The sequence below is a fragment of the Odontomachus brunneus genome, unplaced genomic scaffold (assembly GCF_010583005.1).
Source record: "Odontomachus brunneus isolate Ranch 3 - 2012 unplaced genomic scaffold, Obru_v1 Obru_scaffold_203, whole genome shotgun sequence".
NCBI lineage: Eukaryota > Metazoa > Arthropoda > Insecta > Hymenoptera > Formicidae > Odontomachus > Odontomachus brunneus.
In genome coordinates, this window is record NW_022639653.1 from 517,575 (window position 1) to 537,214 (window position 19,640).

Sequence of the window (19,640 nt, forward strand, 5' to 3'; positions counted from 1 at the left end):
AACAAACGCCCGGGATTCAACTGTCAGTGTGCGTCGAATAGCTAACGAAGGATCATTCAGTTCCCTGAACGGCGTTGACCGTTGAATCGCGTTTGATCGCGCTTGATGCGTGGAATTATCCGTTGCGCGGAAATCGTAAGTAAAGGAAACCGTTTCTCTCATATCGTCCCTTGAAATGCCATAATACTTGTTCGCGTCCTGATCCCTTCTCTCCGTTTGCAAAGTCTATGGAAACCGTCGTGATAGGCGGCTGAATATTAACCTATAAATTTCTTCCGTTTCGACGGTGTGAAATCGGACGAGAGAGATTTTGCCGGATAATATTTAAAGAGAATCGTCTAGAAAAGTAGAAACAGTGTGTCGTGGAGTCATTTGATCCCCACAGGGGAGGCCACGGACACTGCGATAAAATCGCTGAACCGTCAAAGCGAAGAGAAGCCTCCGTTTGCTTCAATTTTCGCTGAAACAACTCATAAATTCTCGCGTCCGAGAACGTGCCTCGCTGTCCTTCCGTATGCTCGCGGATCCTTCTGAAAATGGGATAATACGCTTGAAAAATATCCCTCGCGATTTATTCGATTCGAAGCGGCGACGGTGTCGCCATTGGGAGCGCGCGGTGGTGGGGGAAATCGGCGGCGCGAACATAGCCGCGTATAAGTGACGCGCGCCGCGCCGGTGGAGCAGTCAGTCGGTCTCCGTCGGTCGGTCGCGTGCGGCTTGTTCTTGACTCGTTCTACCAACGATCTATCTTCTTCCCTCTCATTGTATCCTCTGCACAGGTTGGCCTCCGCGTTCCGATCAGCCGATCACCGGCGGTTATGCCAGAGAGTACGGAACGCGCGCGAGTTCGCGTCTCCTTCTCTTGTTGCCGACGGTCGTCTGCCGTACGGGTTGCGTAAGTTGTATAACGGCGGTGCGGACATCGTCGATGAGGTGTCGACGGCGCGCGCGCTCGTGCCTCTGACGACGACGACGTCGTCGCTCGTCTCGAGCGTCGCGTGTCACAGCGTCAAGCGTTGCCGTCAGTGCGAGGACGCGTCGTCGGCCTGCGTTTGATCGAGCATATCAGCGACAACAACGTCGCCGATAACGACGACGACGAGGACGAGGTGGTGGAAAGCAGAGCCGACGATTCACGGCTACGGAGCTACGGAGAGGAGAGACAGAAGGCGGCGAAGGAAGAGGAGGAGGCGAGGAAGAGGAGAACGCGATACACTCGTCGTGCGTGTGTGCGTGCGTGTGTGCGTGCATGTGTGCGGGTACGGGCGGACCCGTGAGGACGGCGGGAATCGACGCGAGACACGCGGGACACGATGACGGCGATGCTGGTGTCCGTGGCGGAGCTGTCCAATATCTTCTCAGTGCTCGCCGTGCTGATATGCTTCTGCGGGGTCATCCTGTTTATCATGAGGTACGTGTAGCTCGCGTCTTCGGCTACTCCTTCTCGCGCATATGCGCCATTCGCGGCCACCACGACGAGGACGTGCGCGTTATGCGGTTCTTAGACACAGACGCAAAAGGTCGTTGGTGTAGCTCGCGCCGTTGTGTGTATCGTCGTTGTTATTACCGTTGATGCCATCGCATTTCTGTTTGTTTTTCTCTTTTTTTCCTTCTTTTTACATTTCTCCTCTCTGTCGTGGATTCTGTCACGCGATCGGTAGCTGTGTCTTGTTAAATTTCATGCCGATACCCGCAATTGGAACCCGTTGTATCGGCCTTGATACGCATGACCAGAGCGACGCAGGATGTTTGTTAAGTGTTTATTAATCGACGATTGTCTCACATACAAGTCGCACATACGAGATAACGGTAGAGTCGATCCGTGCAAAACGGAAACATTCCGAACAGCGTTTTCCCTCTAGCGCCTCGTTGTTTTCTATTTTGGACTCTCCGGGGTGAGGGGGTGTATTCGGGGAACTCGCGCGAACAGAATCGCGACCTTCCCCGCGCATCCTTCGCGTCGCGCGTGAGATTCCACAGGACGCGCCGCTGCCGGCACGCACAATTCGACAGCGCGACTTCCTCGTCAAATCGACCGAGACGATGACGACAACGACGACGACGACGACGACGACGACGACGACGACGACGACGGAGTTCCGCACTCGCGAAACGACCGATAAATATCTCTCCGATTTTCTCGGGTGACGCAGCCACTTTCGTGTGCGCTCGTACCGGGTAGCCTCTCGACGACGCGACGCGTTCTCTCGAAAGTAGGCACTAAGTCGAAAGCGTCGCACTATTTGTAAATCGTGAAACTCCTGAATCGCGAGCTGTGCTCCTGCTCGAGTCGTCGCCGTCGTCCTCGTCGCCGCGACCGCCTCGCTCTCCTTCCTCTGTCCCCCTCGCCCCGCTCCTTCCTCCCGCCGCTTTCGCGGACCTGCATGCGGTGTCGGGCATTAATCGATTGAAATTTCCTTGGACTAAGATATTCGGCGAGTCAATGATCGAAATTGATCAGTCGTCGCGTATAAAATCAATTTCATCGACTGACGAATTTCATTATTGATGAAGTCATTGAGGTGTAATTGATTGCACACCGATTAATAATGAATTTTATTGATCGATTAAATTATTCATGATTACATATGTGACGATTGATTGTAACGATTGCTGAATGGGGGCAGTGTTAATCGACGAATTTGAATTTGAATAAATAATCGCAAGTAATTTCATTGATTTGTGATATTTATTATTGATCGAACTTTGACTTAATCGGTTATACTCTGATTGACGATTAGTCTCATCTTAGTTAAATTATTCGTGACGATTGATCAGTCTTGATTATTGATTTGCCGATTACTTCAGACGCGAATCGACTTTTCATCGATCAATATCCAACACTTCTTGCACGCCGTCGACTGCGCGCCGATATATTATTCAACAGAATTCTATTATCTCTCTTACTCTCGCGAGGAATACATCCCACAACGTTGACGCGCCATGTGTCCCCCTTTTCCCTTCGTTACTTCATTTCAGGTATCTGTCGTCACGACCGATTCTTAAGCTTGGTCTACAATGTGTTCTTTGCTTCTTGCTTCTTTCTCTTTATTTTTTTCTGGTTCAAACCTTAAGCTTTAAACCTGATCTACAATATGCTCTTCGCACTTCCTGTTTCTTATTCTTTATTTTCTTCTAACTACAAGATCAAGATTTAAATCAGAAAGAGATAAACAGAAACATAAAGCAAAGAGCATATTGTATATCAAACTTTTAGTCTAATCTGCAATGTGCTCTTTGCTTCCTGTTTCTTGTTTTCTGTCTTTTTTTTAGTTTAAGGCTTAAGGTGTGAGTCAGAAAGAGATAAAAAAAAACAAGAAGCAAATAACACATTGCAGATCAAGTTTTAAAGCTTGATCTACAATATGTTATTTGCTCCTTGTTTTTTCTGACTCACACCTTAAGTCTAATCTACAAGGTGCTCTTTGCTTTCTGTTTCTTGTTCTCTGTCTTTTTTTAGTTTAAGGCTTAAGGTGTGAGTCAGAAAGAGATAAAGAAAAAAAAAAACAAGTAGCAAATAACATTGTAGATCAAGCTTTAAGCCTTAAATTAAAAAAAGACAGAGAACAAGAAATAGAAAGCAAAGAGCACATTGTAGATTAGGCTTAAGTCTGATCTACAATATGCTCTTTGCGTTCTGTTTCTTCTCTTCTATCTTTTTCTGGCTTAAAGCTTAAGATTTGAGTCAGAAAGAGATGAAGAGAAAGAAGCAAACAGCAAAGAGCATATTTTAGATCAGGCTTTAAGCCAGAAAAAGACAGAAAACAAAAACGCAAAGAGCATATTGTTGATTAGGCCTTAAACATTTCAGGACGGGAGACATCTTTTGATGCTCTACGACCTTCATGCATATATTTCAGAAACTGTCGATCCGATATTCACAAAAATTGATATGTAGAGGTTTTTTAGAGCGCTCTTTCCAAATTTGAAGTAAAAAATATAAAATTAAAAGTGACGATTTTCAAGATGCCAAATTATGTAAATATTCAATAGTTTAAATTTCACGGAAATTGAGTGATATTTATATTAATCATTTTTTCCGCCATATTGGGTCCGACATATTGGATCACAGAGTTTAAAAAATGTAAGTTCAGATTCGGATTCAACGACCCCAAAAACCCATAGAATACTTCCTTATAATTATCTCCTCGAGCGACCCCCCGTCCTGAAAGGGTTAACCCCCTTTAGGTGTGTCTCTTCCTTTCCTCCTTCTTCACACCTACACTTTTTTCTCGTCAAGCCTCGTTTCTTTCATGCTTTTCATTGATGCCCGCCGGCGGGGCACATAATTGGCTCCCGGCGCGAGAAATCGTCGCTTTGACGACGAGACGGGCTTGTCGGGAGCCGATTTTAGCCGCGACAATTAACGCGCATTCTCGTGTCTCGCTGTCGCGACCGTCGCCTGTGCAAGCAGCAGGCGGCCAGGACAATAGTCCTTGTCGCTGCCGGTTGCGCTTCGCCTCGATTCCGTCGATTGACTTTTTGTACAAACGCACGTATTCGCGTCTCAAGGCCGCAAGGTCACTGACAGCCGGGCTCGGCTCCGGCCGGCAGGCCGCTTGCATGATAATCGCGTCGTCTAACTGTGAACGATCGCTTTAATATTTGCACAGTCGCGTCATCGAGACGTTAAATCGAAATTACGCCGCGTTAGCTATTATATTATATTTCGCGATTGTTCCCGGTCGCAAGTCGCCTCTTGTTCGCGATTGATTAAAAAAAAAAAAAAACTCCAGTCGACTCTCAAAAGAGCTGGCCTTCGCGCGCGCGATTAATTAACTAAGCGTAAATACCCTCGTTGTTCGGCGATTAAGCGACTGCCACTGTACTGGATATTCAAACACCTTATATATTCGTTGAAATTGATTTTAAGCTACTTTTAGTTAGCGTAAATAAATCCTTCGGGCTAAATCACAAAAGATAAACGAAATCTTTGTATCACTTAGTGAGAATTACTCGTCAGCATTAATATTATCTTATCAAATTCGCCTGACTATTCTATCTCGAAACATGAGATCGTTCACATATACACTGAGAAGAAGAAAGTAAAAAATAAACCTGATAACATATTTCAATATAAATTCAAGTAGAATAAACAATTGTGCTTATATGAATATTTTATGTTAGAATAAGTAAGTGAATACGTTGTTAATGCCTACCGAATAAATATTTTGCATTTTTTAAAGCCGCATTAATTGTTGTCGCTTAAAATTCATCTTATGTGAAATACTCAGAGTTTTCTTCAGAATTAGATACAAATTTTCCAGTTGAATTATGATATAGTATATCTGCAATCGTGATTCAACTGAAGAACTTTCATCTGTCACTCTGAATTCAAATTTGGGTATCTCGCTTGCGAGAAGTTTCAAGTAACGACTACTGACACGGACTGTAGATGTTTTTTCTCTCAGTGTAGGATGTTAGGATCTAATAAGAAATGAATAATTAAAAAGGAAATATCTAATTTGCGCAGAAATATGATGGTGCTCCGCGTCCACGGCGACGACCTGATGTTCGGCGGCAGCGGAGGCGTGATAACGCACACACCGCGAATACCGCAGATGGAGATGATGAAGGTCCACATTCCCTTCACCTTCAAGCTCCACGAAAGCTTCAAGAGCACGTACGCCGGTAAGTCCTGAGACTCTCTTTTACGCCTTCGTCAGTCGCTACGATTTCGCCTCGTGCAGACCGACCAGTCGTGTGTGTCACGCGAAACTCGTGACTTACGCGTTAGCTGCTAAGTCAGCATGGTGTTGTGATAATGTGCGCCATAACGGATCCTCGTGATTGTTCGGTCTGTTTTCGCACGTAAAACACTACGCCAACTTCAGCGGACTTTCTCGATGGGACAAGAATACACGCGCGCATCGCTGTGGTATAACCTGACGTTGAGGTATCTTTTAAGTAACGGAACGCAGTCCTGAAATTTTTAGAACAGCGATATGTTGAAACCAGAGGCTCCTCGTATCGTTTCAATCGCATATCTCTCATTAAAATGTCGACTTCTTTTTCCAAATGAACAACTAGCGTCGCTAGCGTCACTTTGGGCATACATGTTCTCTTCTTTGGGGGAAACTAAGGGGATTTTTGAGGGAAACTAAGGGGATTTTTGAAGCATCAGATATCAGATTTTTCTCTCAGTGTTAGATCCGCTCGCCGCCTCGACTGTTGATCAATCGAATCTAATGAAAAATTAATAATTAAAAAAGAAATTTCTATTTCAGAAATTTCTGAAATTTAAATTTCAGAAAAGCATCAGATATTTTGAAGCATTTTGAAATGTTCTGTAATCTATACTATTCTCCTTTCTCTTTTTACTTGATAATTGCTCAGAAACACAAATGACACATAAACAACATAATTTCATCAATGAGCATATAATTTATTTAAAATACTTCTTGAATTCTAGTAAGTTTAACATTTTAATGAAGAATATTAAATTGAACCAAAAATTCGGTTTGCTTGTTACAAATAAGATCGAATCAACTTTTTCTTTGGTAAAGTTGCATAATATCCTACTCTTTTAAAGTGAATCAGTGAATAGTCACTGATATCAGTTATAACTATAACACTGAGCAGTTTCAGTGCTGTACTTATAGCTGCAAATCAATATATATTTACTGCTTTCAATGATGTTTCACTGATTCACTTTAACGTCCAAATGCGCTGAAATTTTACGTTGATTTGAGCCATTTATTTTACTACGGAAATGAGGTCTGTTCTTTATAAAGAATATGATTCCTACTAATTTCGATTTCGCTCTATCGAATAGCGTTGAGAAAATTTAAAGAAAATATGCAATTTATGCAAAATTATTGCAAAATAAAATAAAAAAACGCATGTTTTAGGACTAATTTTTTCTTCTTCCGCTATTTTCTCCATAAAAATGTACAACAGTTGTCTTCAGCAAAAAAATATCTTCCTGATAACAGTCTTTAAATATACTCATTAGACATTTTAGAAAAGCTCATGCACTCAAAAGAGGAATTAATTTTTTTAATACTCTCTTAACCCATTAACGCCCAAATGTGCTGAAATTTTATGTTAATTTGAGCCATTTATTTTACTACGAAAATGAGGTCTGTTTATAAAAAGTACCATTCCTACCAATTTCGATGTCGCTCTATTGAATAGCGTTGAGAAAATTAAAAAAAAATCGAAATTATGCAAAATTTTTGCAAAATAAAATTAAAAAATGTTTTTAGGGCTAATTTTTTCTTCTTCCGCTATTTTCCCCATAAAAATGTGTTAGTATCGCTCGGAAAAGTGTATAAAACGTTTCCAATACTTTAACTTAAAAAAATATGCCATTTTTTTTCAACAAACATGGCTTTACCAAAATGGCGGTCGATTTGAAGCGTTTAATTCAAATTTTCGTTTATATTTTATTATCGAAATTGTTTTACTATGTAATTACTATATAAATTGCTATGTAATTTTGTAATAATACTGACCCTAAAACAATTTCGATAACCAAATATAAACGAAAATTCGAATTAAACGCTTCAAGTCGACCGCTATTTTGGTACCGCTATGTTTGTTGAAAAAAAATACCCATGGCATATTTTTTTAGTTAAAGTATTGGGAACACGTTTTATACACTTTTCGAGCGATACTAGCACGTTTTTATGGGGAAAATAGCGGAAAAAAAAATAACCCTAAAAATATTTTTTAATTTTATTTTGCAAAAATTTTGCATAAACTTCGATTTTTTTTTAATTTTCTCAACGCTATTCAATAGAGCGGCATCGAAATTGGTAGGAATGGTACTTTTTATAAACAACAGACCTCATTTCCGTAGTAAAATAAATGGCTCAAATTAACATAAAATTTCAGCACATTTGGGTGTTAATGAGTTAAGAGAGTTAACTTTTCTAAAATGTCTAATGAATATATTTAAAGACTGTTATCAGGAAGACATTCTTTTGCTGAAGACAACTGTTGTACTAAAGAGAAAGATAAGGAACTGAATAGACGCAGTAGAATATTTTTTCGTGTGCACGCAACGCTTTTAGCAACTTTTTTCTCGTCAGTCCTTTTTCGCGAGTTATAAACTCACGAATACAAAGAATTGAGTCGAGATTGTACACACGGGACCGTCTCGTAGAGCGCTTTCGCGTGTGGTCCTCGCCTTTCCTCGGACAGGCCTTTTCACGCTGATAGAATTCGCACACGCAACAACCGGCGCACTTAAACAACATTTACCACAATATCTCTCGCGGCGCGTTTCGTCACTGTCGCGGCGTCTATGACCGTAATGTTTACCGAAAGAAAGAAATGACAAATACCGAGCGGCCGGATAAGTTGCTAGAAAATTCGAGTTACGTGCGCGCGCGCGCGCGCGCCGAAGAGAAATCTCCGGGTGAAGGTTGAGTCTGGTTAAAGGTTGCCCAGCCAGCCAGCCGTCGCCGAGGGTTAGGAGCTAATTAGCTGGAATAAAAGAAAAAAAAAGAGGAAACTGAAGTAAAAGAAATCCGCGTGTCGCCGTCGCCACCCGACCGGTAACACGGCGGCGGCGACTGTTCGTTCGGAAAGTGGGTTATCTCGACGCGTAACAAGAAAAAGACGAGAGCGTCGCCGTGTAATTGGCATGCCGGGTGCGAAGGCGCCCAGGTGAATTACGAAACCGCCACCTTGACCGCGTGTATAGTCGGGTCACCGCGAGACTCGTTTGACTTTTATCAACTATTGATCGCGACTCGTCTTCTTTCGCGATACAATAGGCTTCTTTTCTCCCTCTCTTTTCTCTGTCTTTCTAGAGTTAGTAATCGTTATGAACTCTGTGTGCGAATCTATTCCTACGTTTAAAGAATTTCTAAGCTGATCATTCTTGTTTATAATTCTGGTTATAATTCTCACTCTTCTCTTTAAATTTCGAATTTAGCAGTTATTTTCATTCTCGTGTTACTTAAGCTTTTAATTCATTTTTATTTTTGTATCATTTAAGGGGACGCTGAAGCTGAAAACTACCGATAAAACTGACTGACATTTTTCTGCAAAGTTTACGTCGTATTGGTTAGACAGAATTACAAGTGTTTTTACGCAATGAACGTACGTGTAAAAATAAATAGAAGCATTGCTCGATATATGACGAAAACGAACAAATAAGTTTTAATGCAAAATCTCAACCTATTAGTTAATGTAATATTTGCCTAATCCAAAAGTTCCGCAGCTTGTACATATATCGAAAATGTGGATGCTCCAAACAGAAAAATTTTTAAGAATATTGCTCTACCTTCGCATCTGCATTTGGAAGTTTAAGAATATCGAAAAATATTTGCAGAAATATTTCTATACATATATGATTAGGTTTTCCGTTAAATATGGTAAAACAAAGCAACACACATTTATGTAAATTTTGTATATACAAGAAATACAAAGAGAACAGCGTGATTATGTTAGCGACAATTGTCTCTGCATTATCGGCATTGTACGAGTTTGTCATTGACTCCAGCATCCCCTTTAGGGGACTTGGAGGGTCAGATTGCCTGAAAATCGTGTTTGTTCTTTCACAATTTTTTGTGACAAACTAAATGAATATGCGAAAGTGTTATTTTGACGTGTATTTATACAATATATAAGTGTATGGTACATGCAGTTAATATATATTTCGTTTTTCTTTTCAAAGTCGTCATTTTGCAGTAATATCTTGACTCTCGGTGGTTCAATTAAGTTGAATTTTAGGTAGAAAATTTCCGCAAGCTTGCCATTATCGTGTGAACCACTGACAAACTCGTGAAAATATTTAATTTTGAAATATTAATTTTTTTACTGTAAAAGAACTGAAAATTTAATAATACTCCATTAAGATATTTGCAATTTTGTTAACTTTTACTCAATTTCTATTATAGTGGTTCACACGATAACGATAACAAGCTTACGCAAATTTTCTACCTAAAACTGAGCTTAATTGAACCACCGAGAGTCAAGATATTACTGCAAAATGACGACCTTGAAAAGCAAAACGAAATATATTTTAACTGCATGTACCATACACTTATATTGAGTATTTGATCATCAAAATTATATTTTTCTTCTCTTTATATGTTATATAAATACACGTCAAAACAACACCTTCGCATATTGATTCAGTTTGTCATGAAAAATTGTAAAGAAACAAGCACGATTTTCAGGCAATCTGACTCTCCAGTCCCCTTAAGCCACACATAGGGATACTCCCAGGGCTCAATAAAATCTACACTCTTTCTCGCTCTTCGATATCGTGCGTGTTATGTAATTTTATTGTTTCTTTCCCAGCGAGGCCCAAACGTCGCGCCAAACATCTGCTTTTGCGACGCGCTCGGCTACGTGCCACATTCGCAGTCGTATTTTTCGTCTCCTATTTGTCCTTTTCCACCGATGCACACGCATTTCCCCTCCGATAAAGACGGTGTGGAGCGCATGCGACCCTGATTTCATTTCTCAGCTCGCGAGTTGCCAGCGTTCTGCGTGACGATTCCAAGGCGACGCGCCTTCCTTGATTCTCCGATAGTATATCTCTCTCTCGAGAGTGATCCCGTCTCACGCTGACACGCTTCCACGGAATCAAACGAGAATCAAGGGCGATCGATGATTTCGAATTCTGATCTCGCGGTGACCGTGTAAACCGCACACGCGAGCCCTCCGCTGTTTCGCGTTTTGAGGACGCCGTGACGAATTGTGCAATCGAAGCCAATGACGCGCTTGCACGATTCAATTGACTGGCGTCACCCTTCAGTCATTGCGCCGGATCTATTTCTGTGACTCCGGCGCGCTGATTAAATGTCAAATCAATTCCGTTCCGATGCAGCGTACTCGAAGAAATGTTCGGAAGAGCTCGCGGGGGAAAAATAACAGCTTATATCGGAGGAATAACGAAGGAATCGATCGTTCATTCGGGAACAACAATAAAATTTGGTAGTTTTGCAAAAATCGTCAATTGCAACAATTTATGTATGAAAAATCTGTTTAATTCAAATAAAAATTCCAACAATGAATGGACAGTAAGAGCCGAATTATAGTTTTTGCACTGAATATTGCACTCAAGCTTAAGGCTCCTGGCCCCTCGCATTGTCTATCTCTTTTTAATGACGTCAGAGACGAGAAAATGTATGCTAAAAATTCTTGCGAAATACGTTAAAATAAAAATATATATCCATAAAGTAACACTTGCAATCGATTAAACAAATTTGTGATTAAAGATATTCCGCGCACTTCCCTTTTGTTCAATCAATAATCAATAATTTTGTTCAATCAATAATCAATAACAATCAATAATTTATCTAAAATTAACGTGACATACAATTCATCTTCTTCGCCTATTTCTGTTCAGATTAATTTACAATAAATTATTGATTATTAGAGCAAAAGGTGAGTGCACGGAATATTTTACAAGTTTGTTTAATCGATTGCAAGTGTTACTTTATGGATATCTATTTTTATTTCAACGTATTTCGCAAGAATTTTTAGCATGCATTTTCTCGCTTCTGACGTCATTAAAAAGAGATAGACAATGCGAGGAGTCAGGAGTCTTAAAGTGAATTTTAATTTGATTTGAGCAAACGTTTCAGTCGATCGAAGTGAATATCTGCGAGGAGCACATCAGATTCACTCTTCAGTTTGCAGTGAAGATATTCATTCGACGATTCATAAAATGTATTCCATGAGTGAAAAATCACTCGTATTCGAGTGCCTCGATGGTCACTCTGTTTTTCGAGTGGAATTCCAATCCAAGAAATTTAGAGTATCCGATATACTTTGCAAGATTTATTAAGTCAATGCTAACAAGAATGCAATTCGCCTCTTACAGTCCATTTATTGTTGCAGTTTTGCGAATCGTGTATATTGTCCTCTGGCAATCTTCCCGCGACATTTAAGAATTAAATCCTACGTAGTAACTAAGGTCGGGTCGATATAAACGCACGGAGGCAATCGGAAGAAGGAAATCTGACGCCAACGCGATTTTTTCTTCGATACGAAGGAATTTTTTTTTCGTGTTTTTCGATACAACGAGGAATGTCTCGATACGAGGTGACTGATTACGTGTAAAGCTTATCACCGTTAGAACCTAAGTCGGAAGTGGAACGGCTTAGTTATCGGTGGTTTATCAATTAACCTGTCTAAATGAACGATAGCATATGTATTTCTTCATCATGACTCACTTGAGAAGCAGTGTTAATTAAACGAAGAGGCATTTTTGCGATAAGCTCGCGATAAAAATGTATCGGCTTAAACAGTCACGCAATGGAGAAATTTAGTTCAAGCAGAAATGACAAGTGTGAATCATTCTATCGTTTTCTGTGTGTAGATGCAAAATTCTTTGTACAATTTGGCTCGCGACGAGGGAGAATAAAAGTTTATTCTCCTTTTATTTGTGAATTCGTGGTAAGAGTGGGTCAGAGGAAAGTCGTCGAGCGTATCGATGTGTAACGCTGAATTCGAGAATTACGTTAGTGATCGTATAAGGGAAAGGCAAGAAGTGTGTAATAAAGAGAAAGATGAGCGCGTGACACAGCAATGTTTTTAATTACGGCAACGCGTAATATTGTTATGCACACTCGAACTAACGATATCTTCCCGACAAAGCTATGAGCGAGACTTGAATCTCTGAAGCTGTTTTCACAATAGAGAACGACGATCTCGGAGGCAATGAAAACCGCCAATTAGAGCCCACTCGTGACCGAGCGTACACGCAAAAAAACATCATTCTGCTGCTAAGACAAAGCGATCACTCACAAGTAAACCTATCCAAGTGTTACATTCCGACTTTTATAAGCTTTTAACATGCTGTAGTATAGGTCTAAATAAGAGACACATATTGTTTTATACGTGTCTATACGGCCAGTAAAAGAGTGAAACATCCTCTTGAAAAAAATCGGTTTTAATATTTCTGAGCGAATATTATCGGAACGGTAAATAATACAAAAAAAGTTTCAAATAAAAGTTTTATGGGTTTTAGTGAGCTTTTTTAACAATGCATTCAGATTTTACAGGTCTAAATAAGAGACACATATTATTTTTTACGTGTCTATACGGCCAGTAAAAGAGTGAAACATCCTCTTGAAAAAAATCGGTTTTAATATTTCTGAGCGAATATTATCGGAACGGTAAATAATACAAAAAAAGTTTCAAATAAAAGTTTTATGGGTTTTAGTGAGCTTTTTTAACAATGCATTCAGATTTTACAGGTCTAAATAAGAGACACATATTATTTTTTACGTGTCTATACGGCCAGTAAAAGAGTGAAACATCCTCTTGAAAAAAATCGGTTTTAATATTTCTGAGCGAATATTATCGGAACGGTAAATAATACAAAAAAAGTTTTATGGGTTTTAATGAGCTTTATAACAATGCATTCAGATTTCACAAGATTAAGGAGGGAAAAAGAGATTTCGGAAAAAATGATATTCGAAAAATCTAAGTGCATTGTTATAAAGCTCATTAAAACCCATAAAACTTTTATTTGAAACTTTCTTTTGTATTATTCTGATAATATTCGCTCAGAAATATTAAATCCGATTTTTTTTTAAGAGGGTGTTTCACCCTCTTACCGGTCGTATGGGCACGTATAAAACAATATGTGTCTCTTATTTAGACCTAAATTACAGCATATTAAAAGCTTATCAAAATCGGAGTATAACACTTGGGTAAGTTTACTTGTCAGTTTTCTTTTTTTCTCTTGATTATCTTCAACAAAAAATTTCCTTCATAATAGTTAAATATATTCATGATAAATTTGAGAAAAGCTCGCACGCATTTATCGTGTACTCAACAGAATTTATTCGCTTTACTAGAACACTTTCTACCAGTTCCCTTTTTTTTACTTAACGCGTTATCCTTTTTATCCTTTCCTCTTCAATCAGAAGTCTTGTTAACTCGAACAGAATTTTGATATCCGCAACGGAGTGTTTGTAGTTCGTTCGGCCAGAAATTTGCTTAACCCGACCAGATCTTTTTTTCCGCGAAATAACATTCACTTGAATAGTGTGTATCTTTCTGTGTATTCACAAGATACGATATCCCGATGTGCTATGTTAGCTTTCACATTTGCATTTCACGCTGATACACTGGCCGATCCACATACGTGTCTATGGCATTGCGTTATTCTCACGTTTTTGAATCGTGAGAACGCCACCAATAGTATATACGTTTAGAAAACGTATGTGAAACTAATATACGTTACTAGGGATGATGTACCCCAACTATAGATATAGAAAACAACAAATTGACATAAGACATAATTGATTAAAAAAAATTTTTTTTTTTATTCAAAATATCTAAACATTATGATATCACACAATTACTTATATGATAAATACTTACACATATACACGTACTTGGTTAATTATATTGATCTCATTTCTTTTTTTAATTAAATTAATTTAAAACATCTGCACTTTGTTTAAATTAACATGTACTTTTCGTTTGCTTTTGATCTTTTTTGTTAGATATTTTTTGTTTTGGTATTTTTTATCTGGTACTTTTCTTTGATACGTACTCGGCGTCTTTTTTCTCTTTTGTGAATTACATTATTCTCACGTTTTTGAATCGTGAGAACGCCACCAATAGTATATACGTTTAGAAAACGTATGTGAAACTAATATATGTTATTAGGGGTGATGTGCCCCAACTATAGATATAGAAAACAACAAATTGACATAAGACACTGACATAAGACATAATTGATTAAAAAAAAATTTTTTTCTTCAAAATATCTGAACATTATGATATCACACAATTACTTATATGATAAATACTTACACATATACACGTACTTGGTTAATTATATTGATCTTATTTCTTTTTTTAATTAAATTAATTTAAAACATCTGCACTTTGTTTAAATTAACATGTACTTTTCGTTTGCTTTTGATCTTTTTTGTTAGATATTTTTTGTTTTGGTATTTTTTATCGTACTTTTCTTTGATACGTACTCGGCGTCTTTTTTCTCTTTTGTGAATTACATTATTCTCACGTTTTTGAATCGTGAGAACGCCACCAATAGTATATACGTTTAGAAAACGTATGTGAAACTAATATATGTTACTAGGGATGATGTGCCCCAACTATAGATATAGAAAACAACAAATTGACATAAGACACTGACATAAGACATAATTGATTAAAAAAAAATTTTTTTCTTCAAAATATCTGAACATTATGATATCACACAATTACTTATATGATAAATACTTACACATATACACGTACTTGGTTAATTATATTGATCTTATTTCTTTTTTGAATTAAATTAATTTAAAACACCTGCACTTTGTTTAAATTAACATGTACTTTTCGTTTGCTTTTGATCTTTTTTGTTAGATATTTTTTGTTTTGGTATTTTTTATCTGGTACTTTTCTTTGATACGTACTCGGCGTCTTTTTTCTCTTTTGTGAATTACATTATTCTCACGTTTTTGAATCGTGAGAACGCCACCAATAGTATATACGTTTAGAAAACGTATGTGAAACTAATATATGTTACTAGGGATGGTATGCCCCAACTATAGATATAGAAAACAACAAATTGACATAAGACACTGACATAAGACATAATTGATTAAAAAAAATTTTTTTTCTTATTCAAAATATCTGAACATTATGATATCACACAATTATATGATAAATACTTACACATATACACGTACTTGGTTAATTATATTAATCTCATTTCTTTTTTGAATTAAATTAATTTAAAACATCTGCACTTTGTTTAAATTAACATGTACTTTTCGTTTGCTTTTGATCTTTTTTGTTAGATATTTTTTGTTTTGGTATTTTTTATCTGGTACTTTTCTTTGATACGTACACGGCGTCTTTTTTCTCTTTTGTGAATCACATTATTCTCACGTTTTTGAATCGTGAGAACGTCACCGATGTGTCGCCGTCGGCAATAAATGCCTGCGAAATCCGCACGGACAGAAGCCCCTTTTTATCATATTTGCCCAGGGTTAGTGTTTTGCCGGCTCTCGGCATGGAACGAGGGGCCGGGTTAAGCAGAAAATAATGACGAGCATTTCGACACACGTTCGTGTTTATGTGGGTACACACACGGTGTGTTTCGCGAGCCCGGCGCGTACGACCGGGTGGTGGCGGCGCGAAACCTAGCGCGCGGTGGGTTACGCACCAGCTTACGCAAGTTGCGTAATCGAGCGGGGCCGGCAGTGTGTGTGGCGCAACGCAGGATCCGAGATCTTCTCTAGCTCGCGCGCGATCAACCACCTTTCGCAATTCGCGCGTGCCCCCGCCGAAGTGCCGATATCGCGGCGAGGATCGAACGACGCGATCTCTCGCGGGGCACCTTCGATAATTTGGCGATTTCGCGGGAGCGCCGTCGTTGATTTTGCGAAATCGCGGCGCCGCCGCCGCGCGTACACACGCCCGTCGTTAAACTTGACATTAAGACCGGGCGCCTTTGCGAAACGCGCCCGAGCCCGCGCGCGCGAGAGATGCGCGAAACTCGCGGCTCGCGTCGTGTCGACATTTCGTGGATATGATTCTCCCGGGTACTTTCGCCTGGCCGTGCAATTTGCATATCCTCACACCTAAAGATCAATTGTGCGTCGGCCGAGTCCGACCGAGCAAGCCGAATCCGCGTTAACGTAGTGGCATTCGTCTCTAGAATGTTTTTTTCTTATTTATACGTCAGAACGAACGTGGTAGGTACACTGTTAGAAAAATTCCTATTAAATTTAGTAACTGGGATGTGAAGTTTTTTTTACATAACTATGTTGTATAAAAAGTAATAGTAAAATTAATATTATATTTAATAACTCCATAGTTATGAAAAATCATAATCAGATTTATACTTTTCATGATGTTTTTATAATAATTTTGAAATGCTATTATGAAAAATAGACTTCTGGATAGCTCCGTTGAAGTCTCGATAAAGGCTACAATGCTTTGCAAGCTGAATTTTTCAAGCCACATGACCGAAACAGTTTCATATTTATGATATATTAGAAAAATTATTCTAATATATCATAATATGTTATAATATTTCATAATTTAATATGGAATTTAATAAGAAAATAATGGAATATAAAATATTAGATTTCATAAGAAATATGAAAATTATAACTAATTTATAACTAATAATCCTAATATTATGAAAATCTTCACTATTATTAATTTTAATATCAAATTCTTAAATTTATTTACTTTTTAATAACATTTATTAAAATGTTGTTATTTTTAAGAACTTTTTTAACGGTGTAGTGAAGTAGAATAATACGCGACAACAATACAGAAATATTGTATATAACTTCCTTTTTTTTACATAAATTCTTTCCAATTTTGCTATGCTTCTAATAGTACAGGGATAAACTTTTTTTTTTTTATTTATACGTACGAACGCGTATGGTAGGTTTTGAAGTAGAATAATATGCGATAAAGCGGGATAAGATTCGGCTTCAAGATAATGTTCTTTCGAAGCAATGGAATATTTTTGCGACAATGAAGATATAGCCTACACGGAGACAAATAATTTGCTGGCCCAGCAAATTTTCTGCTGGTCTAGCAAAATCTTTTCGTTATTATGTGGACAGCAAAAAGATTTGCTAAGAGTACTAATCATTATTTGCTGGATATAATTTGCTGAATCTAAAAAATATTTTGTTATAAGAACTATGATGGATTTATATTTATAGCAGTTTTGCTTCGATAGCAAATAAATTTGCTAAGGATATATTATTTTGCATCAATAGCAAATTAACGTGATTTTTAGGACAAATACACTCAACAAATTTTTTCTATCCTGGAACTATTTTTGCTATGATAACGAATAATTTATAAAATTAGTTACGTCAACAAAATTTTTTTGCTGTCACTACGAATATATAGTAGCAACGACAATTTTGCTAAAAGAGCAAAATTATTTTTCTCCCTGTAGCTATCATGCCAAATGCCGAATCAGAGAAAGGAAGGAATATGTATACAAAGAGAATATTGTATATAACTTTTTCCTTTTTTTATATAAATTCTTTCCAATTTTCAATTTCTTTCCAATAGATTCAATGAAGTCTATTTTGTTAAAGAACATAGCAAATTTTTTGATTACGCATTTTAATCTTAAAAATACCCAGATAGCACAGAAAATTCAAAAAAAATTCATTCGTATGTCCCAATTCTGAGTTTAATTTTAGATGCAAAAAGAATTCTTTTCACTGAACTGATCTCTGAAGAATTCTTTTTGTCTCTGAAAATGAACTCAGAATTAGTGACATACGGCTGAATTCTTTTTCAATTCTCTCGGCTATCTAAATATAACGAGAGAGAAGTATCTAAAAAAATAAGAAATATTTACTTGATGAGTGCTAACAATATATTCACTTGTACTAACATACATATTTTTACATTTTCACAATAGAAATAAGACACATTACAATGGAGAAAAGATTTCTTTCAAATGAGAAAAAGATATTCTTTCCCCAAAGCCGTCGCATTTTCTTGAAAAAATTATTTATTCTATTCAAACATCAGAATTTAGATTCAAGCTATTACGTTATTAGCATCTACCGAATAAATCTTTTTTATTTCTCAGGTATTTCATCTCTCACAGCGTAGCTCATATTAAATGAAAGGATTGGTCAATTGCTGCGGAGTGTCGACCTAAAAATCCTCTTAAAAAATTGCGCAGTAATATTTGCTATAAAATTCTCCTTGCGTACGTAATGTAGATTGGGACGAGGAAGTTGACAATAAGAGAACTAGGTTAGAAGTATAGGAGAAGGGTAATGAACGGAGAGCGGAGAGGAGAGGAGAGAAGACGTGACCGGAGGAGAACCGTATTGTTTGTTCAACATCGATAACAGACTGCGTTTATCGAGGAAGTCGACCGTGAATACCGGCGGGCTATTCATACCGGCGTGTTTTTCTCCCCGTCATTTCGCGGTGACGTTAATCGAGCGCGCTCGCGATCGGAAGTCGTTCGCCGCCACTTCGGCGACGTTCACGGCGAACCGCTCCGGGCTGATTAACGAATCGCGGGCTCAGGTGTGTGGATCGCGATCCGTCTCCGGGCGCTTCATTATCGGTTTGCGGTGTCGGCACGGACCGTTAATCGAAATAAAGCCACGAGCTTCACGCGGCGTTGAAATTCACGTGACCGTAATAGCCGGCCGTCTAGCCGACAAGGAGAATTGTGCAACAATAGGAATGAGAGAGAGAGAGAGACATGTGGAACGAGCATTCCTGTTCGCGTCGCGTTTTGCAATCGGATCGGCGAACGACCGGCAATTGTCGTCGCCGTCGTCGTGACTGTCGGGTCTTCCATAGGAGAGTTTTTCAATTCTCTAACACCTGCTCTCGAGCGCGCTCGAAAAATGTTGCATGCCGAAAGAGCAGATCGCGGATTACGAATGTGGGACGCACTTTCATGTTCCATGGTCATCCAGTCGCACTGCCCGCTCTCTCGCGCCTCTCTTTTCTCTCTCCTTCGTCGCGCGATCAACACCCGCGCTCAATCCGCGAAGGGGGATAATATTAGCCATGCACGACGAAGACACATCGGCGGCGAACGCGCTTGTTAGATCGTGCAAACCGGACTCGTAAGAAAAGTGCGAAAAATGAGGAAAACAGAACCTCCTGTCGTTCCTTCTGCTGTCGACTTCTCTCTCTCTCTCTCTCTCTCTCTCTCTCTCTCTCTCTCTCGTTTTTTT

At 38.7% G+C, this 19,640-nt stretch overlaps 1 protein-coding gene across 5 annotated transcripts in view; it reads left to right on the plus strand.

Moving 5' to 3' along the window:
• LOC116852164 (cell growth regulator with RING finger domain protein 1-like) overlaps window positions 1-19,640 on the plus strand; it is a 37,285-nt gene that overhangs the window by 967 nt on the left and 16,678 nt on the right. The window contains exons 1-3 of one of the 5 annotated variants that reach the window (XM_032832237.1): window positions 9-135; window positions 780-1,411; window positions 5,474-5,631. In XM_032832237.1, coding sequence (XP_032688128.1) covers window positions 1,314-1,411; window positions 5,474-5,631 — 256 coding nt within the window. In that variant the 5' untranslated portion in view covers window positions 9-135; window positions 780-1,313. Of the gene's footprint in view, window positions 1-8; window positions 136-218; window positions 1,412-5,473; window positions 5,632-19,640 lie in introns of those variants that run through there. The other 4 variants (XM_032832236.1, XM_032832238.1, XM_032832240.1 and 1 more) reach the window with 4 other exon arrangements.